This window comes from Camellia sinensis, chromosome 14 (assembly GCF_055761805.1).
Source record: "Camellia sinensis isolate YWXY chromosome 14, ASM5576180v1, whole genome shotgun sequence".
In the NCBI taxonomy this organism is placed as follows: Eukaryota; Viridiplantae; Streptophyta; class Magnoliopsida; order Ericales; family Theaceae; genus Camellia; species Camellia sinensis.
The window spans coordinates 84,938,581-84,957,892 of NC_138974.1; the positions used below are offsets into that span (position 1 = coordinate 84,938,581).

The following is a 19,312-nucleotide window of genomic DNA, read 5'->3' on the forward strand; positions in this document are numbered from 1 at the left end:
GGGATATGACCATTGTTTGTGTGAAGTATGTTGTGTATGTGTTCTTTCACTACATCCAATGCAAGCTCAGAGATTTTGGGTTTGATCCCTAGTGGAGTTATAATGTGGGTGATGGAGATTAGAGGCAATCGGTCGTTGATCTCTGGGAAGATGGTGGACATTTCAATAGCCTAAGATCACCAGAGGTAGAAGAGGAGAAGACCAAGGCAGGCTTAAAGAGGAAAAGGGGTGGCAATGAGAGACCTTGAACATGTATGTTGTCTGATTCTTGTTGCTCTTGTTGTGTTATTGTGGTTGCACTTATGATGCTGTCATATAGACTCCAAGAGTATTAGGTGGCGAGTTCTCTTCGACTCGACAGGAGGGTGATATCAGCCTTACTAGCTATGTCCTATGATTCAGGTTCTTGGGAAAGTTGCATCATAGGAGCTACAACTATAGGTATGATATCTTGAGAGGTGTATCATTTGTGCATCAGATGCAAGTGTAAGGTCAACGTCTCTTTCTGTAAGCCAGGTCAAAGGGGGAGCTGTCACTACAGGGAAATAACTACACGACCTTGACGATCCCGAGGTCTTAGCCTCCAATCCACAATCTTCCAATGATCCCAAGCAGGAGTGCCTAGGTCCTGCTCTCGACCTAGGCAACCAAGATAATGAGTGCATGGGTAAGCCAAGGGCTTATCTTGAGCAGCTAAGTAAACGTAGGTGAGCCAAGAGTCCAACTATGTTGCTATGGAGCTGGGGTGAGTGGGTAGAGAAAATATTTCTTGAGTTATGAAGGGCAATAGAGAGCTCTAGGTGAGCCAACTCTATCAAAGTGAGTTGTGGCCTTGTTTTCATACTTGGTGGTGTGCATGCCCTCGCTTAGGCTAGGTATACAACCCCAACTCATCGTTGTGCCTCAGGGATCTATCACGTAGATGTGTGATGGTGATGACGTGATGCCCATAGGGCTCACCACGTGCCAAGCATGATACTCACACGTACCAAAAATAAAAAAATGAAAATTGTGTATTTTTCAAGCATGTGGAGAACACCAGAGATGAAAAATATAATAGCAAGTATGATTACAATACAATGAAAAGAGCGACTGGGCTTATTTTACTTGGGGTTGATTCTTTCTCGTATGTCAATAAAGTTAATGAAATTGCCCCCCTTCTCACACACACACACACACACACTTGCACACACACAAAACTCCCAAATTTGGTTTTCTAGTTTTTGTATCTAATACCAAACAATTGAGGAGCCAAGATGTCCAAATTTCCAAGAAACACTCAAAGCAAGTCTAAACCAAATTAACAACCTCACTCCAAATAGGCTCCTTTTTAGTTGGCTGAGTAAGGAATCCGTGAAATCCGTAATCCAATCAAGTCCAGTCAAATCCGATAGGTTTGGATTAATTTTTTGAATCCGTGGTTCGGTTCCAGATTGAAGAATTAAAAATCCGTAGTCTACGGATTGGTTCCGGATTGAACCCCTCGATTCCAGATTGGAATTGATCCGGACCGTATACAAATAGTATATATTTTTATTATACATCATCCCCTATAATATCTTCTCTTATTCTATATAAAACCTAAACTCAAACCTAAAGCCGCATAATATTTTCTTTTATTACTTTTGTTTGTTAGCTTTTAGTTTTAATTTGTAATGGTCTAAATACTTATAGTGAAACCAGTTTTCTTATAATTATTTAAATTCCAGAACAGTATGTCGCTATTATAAAAAGACATGTTGCTACTGTAGAACTAATATAGCGCTATGTTTATGTTTTTATGAAATTAAAGGGTTATATATATATATATATTTTGTTATTTAATTATGTGAATCTATGGTCCTAAACCGATCCAATCCGTGTTTAAATGGATTGGTTCCATGATTTAAACGGGTTGGATTGGTTCCAATTTTTCAGGAACTGTAAATAACGGATTGATCCTGATTTTATCCCAATCCGGTCCAATCCGGACCATGCCCACCCCTACTTTTTAGAAGTGACATATCTTTTTTTTTTTTTTCCCCTTTTCATCAGCAATATATATATTTAGAACTTTGAACATAAGAGTAGATGATGATTACCTCACAAATACATCAATAAAAGGTCCAAAAGAAATATAGCAATTCATCAAGGCATGTTTGAAATAAGGTAGTAAACAAGTTCTACCAAAAACAAAGTAAACAAGCGGAGGGGGAAAAGAAGAAACACAAGGAACGTTCTTATAGGAATTTTAGCAAATACCGGGCGTGCTTCCATCAATTGGGTCAACGAATTGAGAATCACTCTCTCCAAAACATTACTAAAGAATGTGATTGTTGTGTCCCAGCTGGAGAGGAAACAAAAAAAATTTAAGCACAACAGATATTCCATTTATTGATGCAAAAATGGATTAAGAAATTAAGGGAATGAAACTTAATTAAGAAAAGGGAACAAATGAGTTACATACCAGAATGGGGAAAGAGAAAGCAAAATGCTTTTCTTTGAATTGAAGCTTTGTAACAAGGGATTGGCCCAAAAAATGGATTAAGAAATTAAGGGAATGAAACTTAATTAAGAAAAGGGAACAAACCAGGTACATACCAGAATGAGGAAAGAGAAAGCAAAATACTTTTCTTTGAATTGAAACTTTGTAACAAGGGATTGGCCCAAAAGATTTGTGCTTAGAGTAAGAAAAAGATTTGTGACAAGAAAGTTTGCATTGTGTTTGTTGCGGGCAGATGTTGCTGTAAGCCAACAACTCTATAGGTGGTGCATCGATTGACCGAACAGAGGAAGGTTCTAGGATATAGACATGGCAACTTGTGGTTGACTACTCCAATGGTTATGGCTTGTGGTGCATATCTCCTGGGACACTTGGATAGACCATAAGCAAACACATCACTTGTCTATTTGAAAAGAGATAAAGATATGGGTAACACAGGAGTACTGCTAAAGCGATAGATTCAATACGCCTGTCTACTTGAGTTCTTTTATATAATAGGTATAGATTGTATAATAGTGTTCTTGAGAAATTTTCACCTAAACCGGTGTATTTGTCCTCTTGTAGAACCTTAGAAACCAAGTAGGTTCCTAAGGACATCTCTAACGGTTCACTAGAATTTTTATCAAATTTGAGTAAAAAATGACGAATTCCTCTATCTGATATTGCCTGCTCCAACGGAGGAATTTGGCTTTTCATCAAACCACCGGTCGACCGCACGGACGACCGGTCAGTCGACCAATCAATGCAAAAAATGAAAAAACAACAGTTGATGACTTTTGATAGCTCTGGTGAACAATTGGTTGTTGTTGGTAGCATTGGTGATGCCCAGTACCACTACCTGTTCCTGAACTATACCCATTAACACTTGGTTCTGAAACATTTTTCTTGCTGGTACAACCACCCATTTTTGCAACATATCTCTTCAACAAAACCCAGGTCAGAAAAGAGGGTATACACAGATGATTTTCTTGTAAAAGACCCAATTGGGTAATTGAGATTTGTGGGATGGTTCAGAATAAACTACCCACAACAAGGAATTCAACTTAGTGGACAAGGAAAAAAAGATGAGATATGGTGAATGAAAACCAACAAGATTACCTATTTAAGCAAATCCGAGATCAGAAATAAGTGATTGAATCTAAACGTTTGAGACACACACACACACACAGAATTGATCCAACTATATTCAAATCAGAAAGTTAGAGAACATGTTTGTTTTGATTACAATGTTCAACTAACAGTAGCCAATTTGTGAACAATTAAAATCAGTATATACACATAATTCAGAATTATAAATTCACTATCTTCGCAATCTTCATTTTGCGCTTTTACATTTCATTCACACACATACACATACATACATACATACTCTGCTTTATATTTGTAATGCAAAAAGCTAAATGATGATGAAGAAAATAGAGCAACTATCGTGTTACCAGAGCCTCTTTCGGAGTAAATTTCGCATTAACTCAAAAAATGGTTTGAACAACCAAATATACGAAGTGAATCACCACCCGGCAAAGAATGCGTTTCCACCTGGACACACCTCAATCAGTGTCTGGAGCCCATCTCAATTTAGGCTCAAAATTAGTCAAAAGTCATGATTGCACAAACCATTTTACCAACACTGTGTTAGCTATTTTTGTAGGAATTATTCAAGGAATAGGACGACCGAGGGGGACATTTGACTGGACGTCCGGCCGATTATCAGGTGGATCCCATCCTCAACGGTCATACACCCAAATCCTCAGTTTGGTGAAACCTTTGCTATTTTCTCAGTTTGATACAGATTTGGTGAAATCATTGGAGCACAAAAAGATGTACTTTTTCATCAAATTTGAATTTGATAATAAATCTGATGAAACATTAGAGATGACCTAACAAGCAAATAGGAGCGTTATACCAAGCTTATGCATTTCTTTTTATATAAGTTATAGATTAACTCTCTACTTACAAGTATATTTTTATATAATAATAAAAATTAATTTAAAAAAATCATTTAAATAATTTTATTTCTAAAATAATAATATATTATTTAATATTTGAACAATTAGTGATTATATTGTGATTAATAACAATTTTATAAAAATAGTAATTCTAAACCAAATCGAATTGCATTTTCATAATTCAGTTTGATGACATATTTTATAAAGCCATAGGTATTAATTTTGATTTGATTCAAAATTGAACTGAATCAAAACTATACTCACCCATAATTACTAATCAAACCGCACTCTTGCTATTTTAGCTAATTATTTTTTACTACATTCTTCAACAATAATTTAGATTTATGTCCGATATGTAAGTTACATATAATAAAATATTTTTATGCCACGTGACTGTCAATGTATTATTTTCTATTTAATTTTTAACATAAATTAACTTTAAAAGTAAACTGAAAAAAACTAAAAATATAAAAAGTCCAAGTGAAAAAAATAATAATAATAATTCAAAAGATCAAAGTGAGAAAGTGACCAAATATAAAATGACAGAAATATAATTTACCCAACAAATTTATAATATGAATTATTCGGATAAAAAGAATTGAGACTAGGTGGAAGGGGATGATTGGATTCTAGAAATCGAACTTTCTAATATATATATATATATATATATAAATACATGTATTAATGTGTAAGTGGAGCCAGTACAGCCTTGCATTAATTAATAATATCATGCCAGATGTCCTTCAAGGAGACGCAAGTGACGACGATGAAAAACATGGGCCAAAAAAATTCCTAGAATTTTGAACCCATCTGTTTCGTGTCATGACAAAATTGTGGGTCCAAACCTGCTTTAGAAAATAAAAATATTTCAATCAAATCTTTTTATGCAACTTGCATTTTGATTAAAAATAAAAAATAAAAAAATCCGATCAAGCCTACTGTGATCAGCAACTAATTCCCCTTGCAAAAATGGAGACATGTCCCTATTGTGAGGTGGCACATAAGATTCCAAGAATATCATATAGCTTCTCGGACACGACAAATTATTAGGCGAGTCTGGAACACGAGGGTAAGCCAACGGGAAAAAAAAAAAAATACGACTCGCACACGGCTGTAAGAAGGTGACACTGCAAAACTTGGCAGCTGCAATGGTTTATAAATGAAGGCTACATAGCATTGCAGTTGCATTTGTTTTGCCATTTACAGCAGGAAGATGAACATCAAACATCAACTCCTTTGAAGATTTTCAATGCCTACCAAGCAATCATGTTCAATAATAAAACAAGTAAATATACCTATTTTTAAACTAATTCATTTGGGCCTGTCTGACGGTTTCTTCGGCACGCGTTAGTGCATCTGTGAGCACATCAATAGTCCAATCCTTCAAATCATCCTACACAAAACAAGTAAATAAAAACAAATGGTCAGGCAAACAGGAAAAACGGATTAAATCGCCATTGGTTCAATCGCCGGATCAACTAAAATCAAATGTCACAAATATACTACAAAATTTATATTTGAAAAAAAATACAAGTATAAAAATTACAAAAAAAAGCATCATAGATACACAAAATCAAATAAACTAGACACAGATTCTTTAACTGTCGCTGATACGGGGCTTTCAGGAGTGAAGACTGAATGAGGATGAAAAAATCAAATAACAGAATGAGGGCTGAAAGAGCCCTAAGCCAAAATTTAAAGGAGCTTAGATACCAGTCGGTCAAGGTAAACCGTTGCCAGATTGAATGAGTGACTGGTTCAACCACAGCTCTAAGCGGCTTTAACAAAGGAGGGCAGTTTGTGTTCAAAGCAGTTTTGTGGTTCGTATGGACCAGTGTGATATGATTTTCATAACATTAATACACAAACACACAAGCATACTTTCTGAAGAATAGAACTAAGCACGTACTAGGGGTGTTCGCAGTTCGGGGGTGTTCGCAGTTCGGTCGCAGCCTGAGAACCTCCAATCTGTCATCCGTCCGCCAGATTGACAGATTGAAAAAAATTAATTCGCATCCATCCGCCAGATTGACGGATACAGATTGAGCGGATTGGCAGATAAATGCAAATCGATTTAGCGGTTTAAAATTTTACAAATTTTGAACATAATACAACTTGTCAATATTTTTTTTTCGATAACAATCCAACTCAACACAATCAAAAGATCATTAAGTAAATTGTCAAATACCAATAACAAATACATATAAGAAAATCATTCATTATCAAAACTATTTCATTACTATTTTTTTATTCAAAAACTATTTAATTTGATTTTTAAAAAAATGATAAAATTAAGTCTTATATTTTTCATACAAAAATATCAAATATCAACATTTGCCATTTGAAAAAAAGATTTTTAAATTGAAAACAATTTGAAAATACAATAGAATATCTAAATTTTTTTTCAATTGAAAACATAAACAGAATATGTTTGGTAACGTTTACGTTTTCAGTTTATATTTACAAAAATTTTATAAACTGGTTTTTGTTTATTTTTAGAAAAACATAAACTACAAACGTGTTTGGTAATTGATAAAATGTTTAAAAAATTTAAAAATATAAAAAAGAGTGAGAAAATGGCAAGTGGGGGGCAAGTGACGGCAAGTAACGGCGGAAAACGGTGGTGGAAAGTGGTGACGGTGGGTGGTAGGTAGCTGGTGGTGGTGGTGGTGGTGGATGGGTGGGTGACGGTGGCGGGTAGTAGCGAGTGGGTGGTGGTGGCAGGTGGGTGGGTGGCGGATGGCGGGTGGTGGTGGCAAATGGGTGGCGGATGGCGGGTGGTGGTGGGTGGTAGCGGGTGGGTGGTGGTGGTGGGTAGGTGGCCGGTGGTGGTAGTGGGTGGGTCGGTGACGGTGGCCGGTGGTAGCGAGTTTGTGGTGGCGGCGGGTGAGTGGTGGTGGCGGATAGGTGGCGGGTGGTAGTAATGGGTTGGTGGGTGACGGTGGCGGGTGGTAGCGAGTGGGTGGTGGTGGCGGTGGCGGCGGGTGGTGCGTGGTAGTGGCAGGTAGGTGGCGGATGGCGAGTGGCGGTGGGTGGTGGCGGATGGGTGGTGGGTGGTAGCGAGTGGGTGGTGGTGGTGGTGGTGGTGGTAGCGGGTGGTGGTGACAGGTGGGTGGCGGATGGCGGGTAGTGGTGGGTGGTGGCGGGTGGTGGTGGTAGTGGGTGGGTGGGTGACAGTGGCGGGTGGTAGGTGGTAGCGAGTGGGTGGTGGTGGTGGCAGGTGGGTAGCGGGTGGCTGATAGTGGTGGGTGGCTGGTGGTGGATGGTAGTGGTAGGTGGGTGGTGAGTGGTGGTGGCAAGTAGGTGGCGGGTGGTGGTGGCGGGCGGTGGATGGTAGTGACAGGTGGTGGGTGATGGCGGGTGGATAGCAGGTGGGTGGTGGGTGGTAGTGGCGGCGGTGGCGGCGGTAGCGAGGGATGGGTGGTGGTGGCGAGTGGGTGGTTGATGGGTGGTGGTGGGTGGTGGTGGCGGGTGGTGGTGGTGGCAGGCGTGGTGGTGGCGGGTGGGTGGTGGGTAGTGGTGGCGGAAGACGGTGGTGGAAAATGGTGGCTGGTGGTAGCTAGTATTGGGTGGTAAAAAAAAAAAAAATTAAAAACTCAAAATGGAAACACATTTTTTGTGTTTTCATTTTTTGGCCAAATTTATAAACTGAGACCACTGATTTATAAATCAAAAATTTTACCAAACAAGTTTTTATTTGAGTTTTTTAAATTTTTGTAAATATAAACAGAAAACTGGAAACATAAGTGTTACCAAACGGCACCTCAAATTGAAAACATAAAGTCTTGCAAATTACTAGGAATGTTTGAAGTTTGGCGGTTCGGTTGCGGTCAAAGGAACCTCAAATCCGCCATCCGTTCAAAACTAGGCGGATTGAAAAAAATCAATCCGCAACCGTCCGCTCGTCATCACGCATCCGTCCAAAATGCGTTAGATCGATTCGGTTCGGTTCGGTTCGGTCGGTTTGAACGGATCGGAATATCGTCGAGACACTCCTAGCACGTACCCAAATCACAATCCATTTAATTTGGTTATACAAGACAGTGAACTGTTATTTGATGCTCTGAGCTACAAATGTCATCATCAGTTCCAGCAGTTACCATTGTAAACTGTTTTCAGCTACGCTGGAAATAGAGCAATGTGGTCAGTGTTTCCACCATGGTAACAGACCTGAGTTAAGAAACTTGGCTGCTAATTATGACTACACTAAATTTTGTTCAATAAACTCAAGTGCCTAATTTTGAGCCTTCTCAGGAGGCAGTAAGACAGACTGAATATTGAAAAGGTTCACATATTGGGTTGAGGGCAGATGTGGAAAGAACTGAGCATGGTGCAAATATAGTTCCCTACTACTACAATCATTGTAAACAACATACTAAAATGCCACAAGTGCTAAAGGTTATAAGGAAAAATAGGATATAAGATTAAAAATGTGCCATTGCCTAACAAACACATAAAAGATGCATATAAAAAAGAAAAGGTGATTCTGAATTTAAAAAAAGAATTAGGGATCTTAAATTAATGTCAGATGAGTACTAATAATTCTTAAGAAATAGAGGCTTGTTTCCCAAGAAAAGAAACCATACAAACAGTAATAGCTGGATTTTGATATTATCATGTAATTTGGTGGAGAAGAGAAATTCTGCAAGTCTGTGATACTAAAACAAATAAAACAGCAAGCATATACAGCCCGGGTCTTGTGCTAATCCTAAGTAAATAAAGTGCATACGTGTAGAGGATTAGAGCACACAATTAATATAATACTGTGGCCTCTCATATTAAGCCTCAAAAATGAAGATCTCAACAATTTTTAGAAAATAAATGTTGCAAAACCCACAGACAAATTAACAAGATAAGTATGTCTAATGGAGCATAAAATTCAATTGCCTGAGGTTGAATGACAAACAAAGTGCCTAGTATTTGCAAGTGTCCCCATTGGGGATAGATTGACTATATTGGTATATATATAATATTTGAGTGAAAATTGCAAATTCAACTGGACATCAAAGATACTAAAAACTACCACCACATTCAGTTTTCTTAAAGTGGAAACAAAATTTTACCATGAGTGGACCCCCCCATCATGGGCCATCAAAGAAAATGGAGAAATTACCACAGCTTATTTTCTAATCTAATAAGCAATTATTCAAGACCATTTAACAGAGGCAGCCACTGAACACAATTTATCAATCAATTTTCATTAGGATGTTGGAGAACACCTTTACCCCTTACAATGTAGTATCAGCAAGACTCTGAAATAACACCTCAATCCATTTAAATAAAAAGATAAATGACAGTAGAATTGAGCTTCACCTTGTGTAATGGTTCTCCAGTTCTTATTCGTGCATTTGGACGGGCGAGCTTTGATTCAAACGGAGTCCTTGGCCTCACTTCTTTAATTTCCTCCCACTCCTCACGAGTAAGCATCCTAACTGTGCCTTGACCAGCAGGAGCATGCTCTATTTTGCGCTCAATCATCTCTTGGGATTTGGATTCATCATACTGCCAGTATACCATATTAATCACATTAATATTGTCAGGTATAGAATCAAAAAAATTGACTGATGAGGCTTTCAGGCAAGCAAAATTGATGTCAGAGGATAATCTACAAAAGGAACAGCAAGAAACCTCTATATTTAAGCTCCAAACTTCATTAGGTATGCCATTTTAGTAGTGGATGAATCATCGGTCAATAATGACCAAATTATATCTTGAAATATCTCAGAAGGTTAGAGAAACTATAGCCTGTATAGTCCCACCAACACAATTACCTGAAACCTTACCACAACCATCCCATGTGGTTGCTACTTCACGGAAGTCACCACAAACATCAATAAGGCTCTGCCCTATTGAGAGTATCTTCCATTAGGCAATCCGATAGATAGATTATGGCTAACTTTAGATTCGCAATAATGGAAGGTTGAGACAAAAGTTCAAACCCATGAAGTTTTGTTTTCAATTTTCTTAATTAAAAGAAATAAAAACCCATCAAAATACTACCGATGAATAGCAACTGATATAGAGGTTACACATTTGGTAAACAAATTAATTAGGTTCAGATAAGCACGTTGCAAATTATGAGAGAACTAACAAGATAATTACATATCCAGAGTTGAAGGAAACACAAAGAAATGCATCCAAACTAAGTGTACCATCATCAGGAGCTTCGCAAAGAGAGCAACTCCGACAGCAGTGAGAATCATCGGCATAGTCGCTGTGTCAAGGAATGTTTTTGGCTCCGGAACTTCTACAAATAACTGATTTTTCTTAGGGTTCTTCCTTTTCCTCATCTTCTCCAACTCAGCAACCTTCCTCTTTAGGGTTTCACTAGGACCATCACGGGATAGGGTATGCATCTGTCTATGCAATAGGAATAATGCTCTGCCAACTCGAAGCATTGTTACCAAAAAGGCGGTCAGTCAAGTCCTCGAATTATTTCAATGCTGAGAACCAAGATGTTGACCCAGTAAGCGCAAAGACGTCATAGCCCCAATTGTAAGATTGCTTATTACTTCTTTGCTCAAAAAATACAAGGAGACTCGGTCTTCAGAACTGAGGAGGATGACAAAAGAATCAAAATGGGTAGCTTTTGCTTTTGAGGAATGAAGTAAATACATATATGTGTGTGTATAAACATATGTATAACAAAATTGTATCCAAAATTATGAGAACGACACTCTAAATCCCTCATAACAACAGAATATACAAAACATCAAACTGTCTAAGCAACTCAAATCAACGGCTCGTTACTCGTGATTTGACAAAAGAATCAAAATGGGTAGTTTTGCTTTCATATATATGTGTGCATAAACATATGTATAGCAAAATTATATCCAAAATTATGAGATCGACACTCTAAAATACATCACAACAATAGACTATACAAAACCTCAAACTGTATTAGCAACTCAAATCAAGGGCTCGTTACTCTTGATTTCACAAAAGAATCACAGTAGGTTGATTTTGCATTTGAAGAATTAAATAAATACAAACATAAAAGTAGATTCAAATTGTACCCAAATTATGAGAACAAAACTCAAAATCCCTCATAACAATAGAAAATTAAAAACATCGTACTGTTCTCAGCAACTCAAATCAAAACCTAATACTTGCGGAATTGTCTTAGCACCTCAAATCAAGGTCTAAGAGTGCTTGCAGATCAGAAATTCTCTTTCGCTTAGCACAGAATAAGGGTTTTGAAGACATTGATGCACATAGAAAGCAGAAAAGAAAAAAAAAATTACACAGAGCTATCCCCACAGATTGAATCCTCAAGGCAGAAGATATATAAACATGGTTCAGTTTTACTGTCTTTTTAAGGAAAGAAGATCACACTGTTTTTATTTTAATAAATAATATAACTTCATTGATATAAAAAAGCATATAATTTTGTCCCAAAAACATAACAAAAGTATGCATACGGACGAGTGTGTATATATGTTAGAGGTGAGTGCAAACATGATACATAATTTTATGTTTAAATATTTGCATGGTTTGATAATTGAGGAGCAATTTGATAGATAATGAAAATCGTTTATGTAGTTTGATGAATGAAAAAACTTACTCAACAATTATTATATATTATAGTTAAAGGGCATTTAGAAAAAAATAAGTATAATAATAGAAAGAAAAGTGTGATAATATTCATATCAAATGAGATTTACTGAGCGCTTTACATAACAGAATAGATATACTCAAGTTTATCGTTTTAAATAGCTAATCATACTCCTCATATGTTTATATAATTCTTTCTTTTATTAGGACTAGTGAAATGGCCGCGTGCAAAGCACACTAGCTAGTGCCCATTAATCAATATTTTATAGTATTTGTGTTTGGTACAATACATTTTTAATAAAGAAATTGTCTTTGAATGAATAAATGAGAATTTTCCAAATGCTTGTCCAGGTCCTGCATTGTTAACACCACCACAAATTCCTTCCATAGAACATCATAAACATGTTTGGTGAACACAAAACCCCACTATGCTTGGTTTCCCTTTTCAAAAAACATTTTTGAGAAAATTCTACTTTCTTATTTTCCGTATTTTTTTGTTTTTACTGATTTTTTTTAATATTTTAAGCAATTTTTAAAATTTTTAGACATACCTAACTTGGATGTATCTAAAAAATAAAAAATTTGTGAAGAAAACCTTTTAAAAATTCACTAAATACACAAAATACAAAAAAAAAAATACGAGAATTCAGTACATTTTTTGTATTTTTATGTATTTATTAATTTTTTAAAATATTTTTTCACAAATTTTTTACTTTTTAGATACATCTAAGTAAGGTGCATCTAAAAAGTAAAAAAAAATATTTAAAATTTTAAAAATATTCACTAAAAACAAAAAAATACGAAAACCAAAAAACTTAATTTTCAAAAACCTTAATTCAAAAAACTCAAACCAAACACACTGATTGCTTCTTGGAATTAATTGTATTTTTTACCTTGGTCTGAAATACATAGGTAGATGAAAGGCAGCAACATTTATTTGACCATACATTGGCAACTTTTAGAAGAGTTAAAATAGAACATTATTACCATGAGAAATGGATGATAAGTATCATCAAAGATGGAAATAAATCTATATACATATAATATATCCTGAATTCTCTCAAAATACTGGCACAATCCTGCAAAATTCATAAACAATCAACTAACTACAAAGCATATTAATCATAAAGACAAAAGCGTAATTGAATCCATAAATCTCCAATCATAGAATGTTACAAAAGGTTTTATTATACTTGACAATTCTTAAAAAATGATAAGAGTATTGCAAAATTCATTACTAAACCAAATAGGAATCCACAAACACAATACCCAAAAGAATTGAACACCACATGTCAAATTTTTAATTTAATCGTAAAAACAGCTTAGCAAAAACCCATTAATCACCAACTACGTAATGCCATAAAAGTTTTTTATTGTACTTCAAAATTGAGCAAAACGCACATAAAGACAAAAGCGTATTAATCATAAAGACAAAAGCCTAATTGAACCCATTAATCTCCAATCATACAATGTTACAGAAGGCTTTATTATACTTGACAATTCTTAAAAAATGATAAGAGTATTGCAAAATTCATTACTAAACCAAATAGGAATCCAAAATCACAATACCCAAAAGAACTGAACACCACATGTCAAATTTTTAATTTAACTGCAAAAACAGCTTAGCAAAAACCCATTAATCACCAACTATGTAATGCCATAAAAGTTTTTTTATTGTACTTCAAAATTGAGCAAAACCCACACAGCAATGCAAAATTCATTATAAAGCCAATGGTGCAATTTAGGTGAAGATTCAATGTAGATCGAACTTTTGATTCACTTGTGAGATCCAGGTAGTCGGGGGGAAGAGGTGTGGGGCATAAAAAGGGAGAAAAGCTGCAGAAATTCCTAAATCACAAAATTTAGCTATTGATTCTTTCTCCACACAAAACCCAAAAGTTTCACTACATAAGAAATCCATAAAAATTAAAAAATAAAATCTAGAAGTTTCAGAGAATACACATCACTATTTTGTGTCGCTAAACTCCACCCTCTAGCAATGGAGCTCAACTTAGCTTCATTAAAAGATCAAACCAAAGCATCTTATAGCACATATAATGAACAACTACGAGATCTGTATAAGCAAAATTTAAGAAAAGCATCATGAAATTGAAGATAAATAGAACATAAGGTAAATTACACTGACCTCCTTAACAGTTTGGGGAAAAAAATATAATAAACCTTACAGTTCTGATATACATCCTTTTTAGTAAGGCCAAAGAAATTAAAATTAGTGCACATGGTAAGAAAACACAAAGATAAATAACATACAATACCCACCAAAACGGTAGGTTCATATTGAAGCAACAAAAACTAATTGTTTGAAACATCTTTATCAAACCTAGCAAAATTTTGATTAATCAACTCTGTTTACTCGTAAGGACGAAAAGTACTTAAAAGGTAAAAAGTTTTATTCAATAAAATGTATGTTACTTTTAATAGAGGATCTCAAATAAACCAAAACTCATTTCCCATGGGCATGACATTCTCTTGATCTAAGTTTTGTGGTGCACAATTGTTCACTAGTAAATATTATACAAGAATTTGAGAACTCATGTCATAATTATAAAATCTCATCTTTTGATATCTATACAGGGAAATTCAATAACAAACAAATTAGTTATAGAAAATATTGAGCACCTATTAATATGCTCATTGGCTTGCAATATAACAGATTTTGCAGAGTTGAATAATTGGGTAATAAGAAGTGTAAAAGCAGCCAAAAATGAATTATCGAATGAGAGGAATAATTTGAAAGCCCTTATTTTTTATTTTATTTTTTTGCATAGCTACCCAGCTGATTTCTGCAGGTGGATTGAAAGTCAAAAACCAAAAAGAAGTTACTTAAATCTTCAAAAAAACAAAACCCTTACTACTGAAGCCATGTTCTGTTATGTCTAGCTTCCCAGTTAATTCCTCCATGTAGATTTAAGCCTAAAAAACCGTAAAATTAAAAACAAATAATTAAATTTGGCAAAAATAGAACCAAATAAATGAAACCTTAAATTCATACCATTGTAGGAAGCAAAATTTTTGGAGGTGGACATTGTATCAAGCAAAACTTACGTTGTCTTTAATCTCTTTATCAAATATAGTTCACAAACACTTTGTTTTGTATATAAACATATATAAATAAAATAATAATAAAAAAGTCCAAAAATTATTTAACAACAGTAGAACTGTGGAGACGCAATAAAAGAAACAAAAAGTTGGGACTGACAACAGCTTATAAAAGGAATAGGCAATTGTGTTTTTTTTTTTTTTTAATTTTCAAAATTTGAGTTGTGTTTTATAATCTTTCAGTTGGCAGTTATGAGGTATATTAAAAGTAAAACGAAGAAAATATATTGCACTGAAGGAGATGAATAATCCACAAACAAATGGAACCATTGCCAAAGAAGGTGAACACTTTTACAATTCTAAAACCAAAATATATTGCCCTGAAGGAGATGAATAATCAACAAACAAATGGAACCATTGCCAAAGAAGGCAAACACTTTTACAATTCTTAAACCAAAAGTATCCCAATAAACCTCAAGTCAATTTAGAAGACTACTCAAAATATGCACAACATCCATATGAACAGTTTGCATAGGATTGTTGGCATTTGAGAGAGTTGTTTCCAATTCTATCATCGATTTATGCGTTCCTAAACTTTTTCAAATTATTAAGTTCTCTTGGGGCAAATTTAGGTGGTACTCTAAATTAATAGCTATCAGCGTAAATTATAAAACTTATAACTTTTGTGTTAGAATTTTAAGAGACAATTTGAAATGTACTATTTAGTAAAGGACATGAAATATTACTCCCGAAACATTGAATAATTTCTCGTCAATGTGACAAACTTGTCGTGTCTTTTATCATGTGGGAATGCATTTATTTTCCTTAATTCATATTAAGGTAAATCATAATGTTGTGAGCGTAAACAGCATGTCACTAATTAATGAATCTATTATACCTGATTTTAATTGAGACTTGTTCAATTGAGTTAGTAGTATCTCCGAACTCAATCGAAAATTTAGAAGGATTAATGCCAAACTCGACCCATTGAACTCTTCGATAGAATTCAAGCTTAGGCTTTGACAAGACAATTTAGGCAAAGGCTATAATCAAATCCTATACATTTAAATTTTTTCTTAATTGATTATGATTGATCAACTTAATTAAAGTGGATCCAATATTCTATTTTGCTCACTTTCTTGAGAAATTGAATCCCCAACTAAATAACTTTTTACCTTCTTGGAAAAATGGATCCTGACTAAATAGGATATTTGATTCACTTCAATTAGTTTAATCAATCATAATTGATCAAGCTTATTAATAATGTGATCATTCCAATATGCAAAAATCAAGACTATTAATAATGTGACGATCCCAATAGGCAAAAATCAAGTTGTAGGTAGGGGTGGGACGTTAGTGTGGACAAATTATATCAATTACTTTAGAAATATAAAAATCAATCACAAAATTGGATATAATCCTCTCACACAACTGTAAACCCACAAAGAAAAAAAAAAGTATGATTTATCTCATATGAGAGGATTGCATCTAATTCTGTGATTAGTTTATGTATTTTTAAACTGTTTCAAATTATTAAATGTTCTTAGAACAAGTTCAGGTGGTAGTCTAAACTAATAGATATCAACATAAATTATAAAAGTCATCAATTTTGAACCCCCCAACATCTCATAATTTCAAACCAAACCACCCATCCAAAGAATTTGGATATAATAAAAATAAACTTACAATATACATAATTCATCTCATATCCTAAACATATTGTATCCCATTATATCCAAATCCAATCCGGACAACTAAACAGGGCCTATAAGGTTAGAACCAACCAACCAATAGAGTCATCCAGTTTACAACTTAATTATTGGACTACAATTAACTACAAAACAAAGTGATCTTAAGAAATTGTTGAGGTTTATTGAACTTTTCACACAGATGATATTTTTCAATTTAATCAAAGGAATAAAATTAGTAATAAATTTTTTTTAAAAAAGTATGGCAACTTTTTGCTAACCCATTTCACAAAAGACACCTAATGAGGCAAAGAAAACCATTGGCCAAGGCTACAAGTTGCACAGTTTTTCCATACCCAAAACTCAACATCATTTAACCTAAGAGTGGAATAAATAAAAATTATTATAAAAAAAAAAAAAAAAAAAAAAAAACCCAAGAAAGGAGAATACTTAATAGAATAACAATTAAAGATAAATTTTGTTGCCCAAAACAAATCCCAACATAGGTTAGGAATTTCAACAAAGCACAATCAAATATGTATAATATAGGCCTCTAAAAATCCACAACAATGAAAAACAAATCAATGAAACCCTCTTTTACCCAAAATGAATAAGCCACAAAATATACACAGTAAACATCATGCAAACAATAATAAAAAGAACAAAACCCTAACAAATTAACAGAACCAAAGAAAATTAAAACACTTTACAATCCCTAATTGGATCAAAAGGAACCTAAAATCGAAATACCTAACATTCTTCATCTATGTCTTTACCTTAATAGAAGCTTGTGTCGTATTCTTCCATCCTTGGGCTCAATTTCCGTTTGATTCGCTGGTGAACACTATGAATACCCACAAAATCAAACAAATCAGCACCACAGAGGAGACGTCATCGGCGGTCGCCAGAGGAGAGAGGACGGAGGAGATCGGCGAGAGGAGAGAAGAGGTGGTCGAATATCGTGGTCGGTGGAGGGAGATCACCGTTGAGAAGAGAACTGAGGGTTCTCTGAGACAGATTATAGAGAGAGAGTGGGTATACTGTATCCTTTGATAAACTGTAAGCAATTTGCAGTTAGTATTCCATCAATACCCTTGCATCCAAAGAAGAAAAGCTATAAAACACAAGGCCAAAATCGACTTTTCAACTATGTTTATATTTGGCTGAAATTGCTGCTTTATATATATTGTATAGAAAAGTATTAACATACAAAAAATCTATTCAAAATTCTCATCCAAAACTATGAGAAATGATGCTGTCATTTTCGATTTCTTTTCTTTTCTTCTAAGATCTTAGTTACATTTTTCATTTGGGCAAATTACAAACACCCTCTCAAGATTTGATGAAAATATAGATTCCTCCTGAGGTTTATATTTTCATAATAAATTGTCTCCTGAGGTTTTTATTTTCATACAGATTTTCCCTTAATTTGTTATACAAATTTGACCTTTAGGGGGCAATTTATAATTTCTCAAACCTCGAGAAAAATCTGTATTTTCACCAAATCTCGAGGGGTATTTATAATTTGCCCTTTTCATTTTTCTACATCAAAAAAATTTCGAATGATACTTTGATCTACGTTATATAACAATACTCTTAGCACCTGTGTGGGAGAAAATCTGACCACACTGCCCGCCTAGTAATCAGCTAGAGAGCACTGGCTGAATAGATGGCTTCAGCAAACCTGCAACAGAAAGAAAAGGCTCCGGCGGTGGCTCTTCCACCCGGGGGAACTCCGACAATCAAGTCAGTATATCTCTCAAAGATAATCAAGTGCTAAACTCACAAGCTTGAGTATAAAACTGCGTACCTTAGACCCACGGGAGTGCCTCTCTTTTATAGTTTACTCAATCCCAGTCCCACTAGAAGCTTGACTTCTATGGACTCCAATTCAATACTTACTTTGGACTCTTCAAGAGATAAAGATAAACTCTCTAAGAGCTTTATCCTTATCTTTAGCAAAGTTCCCTCTTTACTCTAGGACTCTTGTCCCTTATCCGCTTATCTCGGATTCTGATATCTTCGGAGATAACCTCGGCCTCGCCAAGATAACCTCGACATATCTACCACGACACGTGGCACCTCGGCTGACACGTCGACGTCACCATGCCACGTGTTGGTACTCAAAAAATATATCCCCACAACTGCCCCCTAGGTTCTATTACCTCGGCATCCTGAGGTGATGGAACCTATATCGATATTTCTTTCCGCATATTGGCTCAAAAACTGTTTAGCCGAGATTATTTATTTTTGGCCGACGTGTTCTCTTCGGAGAACAAGAATTCAAACGAACTCCCCCACGTGCATAAGCTGTCATGCATCACTTCTCAACCGTTTCCCTCACGTGCTTTATCCTCATTGGCCCGTGTCTGTGACGCGCCTGAAAGCTGTATTTCACCCATCTGCGCCGTCTGACGTGTGCGTTGCTCCAGGCGTAATAAATGCCCTGCTTTTGCCGCCGTTTCAAGTTTTTTACAAAACTTTTCCCCCTTTCTTTTCGTCTCTTTACTTTTGTTTTCGATTTTCTGGCTTTCTCTCTCTCTTAAACCTTCTCAAATCTGCCATTGCTCTAGCTCCAAGCT

General features: G+C 35.3%; 1 protein-coding gene and 1 long non-coding RNA gene across 10 annotated transcripts; both read right to left on the reverse strand.

Annotated features, from left to right (window-relative positions):
- Positions 1 to 2,053: 2,053 nt before the first annotated feature.
- LOC145806636 (uncharacterized) lies at positions 2,054 to 2,944 on the reverse strand. The gene is made up of 2 exons (XR_014349952.1): positions 2,447 to 2,944; positions 2,054 to 2,326 (listed from the first exon to the last, which is right to left on the reverse strand). It is a non-coding gene; the product is annotated as an uncharacterized LOC145806636 (long non-coding RNA).
- A 2,009-nt stretch (positions 2,945 to 4,953) lies between these two features.
- LOC114273714 (uncharacterized) lies at positions 4,954 to 17,972 on the reverse strand. Of its 9 annotated transcripts, none has more exons than XM_082903926.1 (6): positions 17,507 to 17,972; positions 14,856 to 14,916; positions 10,581 to 10,980; positions 9,742 to 9,930; positions 5,724 to 5,821; positions 4,954 to 5,273 (listed from the first exon to the last, which is right to left on the reverse strand). In XM_082903926.1, exons 3-5 carry the CDS (start codon positions 10,824 to 10,826, stop codon positions 5,735 to 5,737), a joined length of 522 nt encoding a protein of 173 aa, XP_082760052.1. In that variant the 5' UTR covers positions 10,827 to 10,980; positions 14,856 to 14,916; positions 17,507 to 17,972; the 3' UTR covers positions 4,954 to 5,273; positions 5,724 to 5,734. The 9 variants fall into 9 exon arrangements, with proteins under 9 accessions (XP_082760052.1, XP_082760053.1, XP_082760055.1 ...); XM_082903927.1 differs by having other exon boundaries at positions 4,954 to 5,276; XM_082903929.1 differs by lacking the exon at positions 14,856 to 14,916 and having other exon boundaries at positions 17,507 to 17,903.
- Positions 17,973 to 19,312: the final 1,340 nt, after the last annotated feature.

Coding starts and splice junctions, on each gene's coding strand:
- LOC114273714 (XM_082903926.1), bottom strand. CDS start 10,826: ATGCTTCGAGTTGGCAGAGCATTATTCCTATTGCATAGACAGATGCAT. Junction 9,931..10,580: donor TTGCGAAGCTCCTGATGATG/GTACACTTAGTT, acceptor GTATACTGGCAG/TATGATGAATCCAAATCCCA. Junction 5,822..9,741: donor CTGGAGAACCATTACACAAG/GTGAAGCTCAAT, acceptor TGTTTTGTGTAG/GATGATTTGAAGGATTGGAC.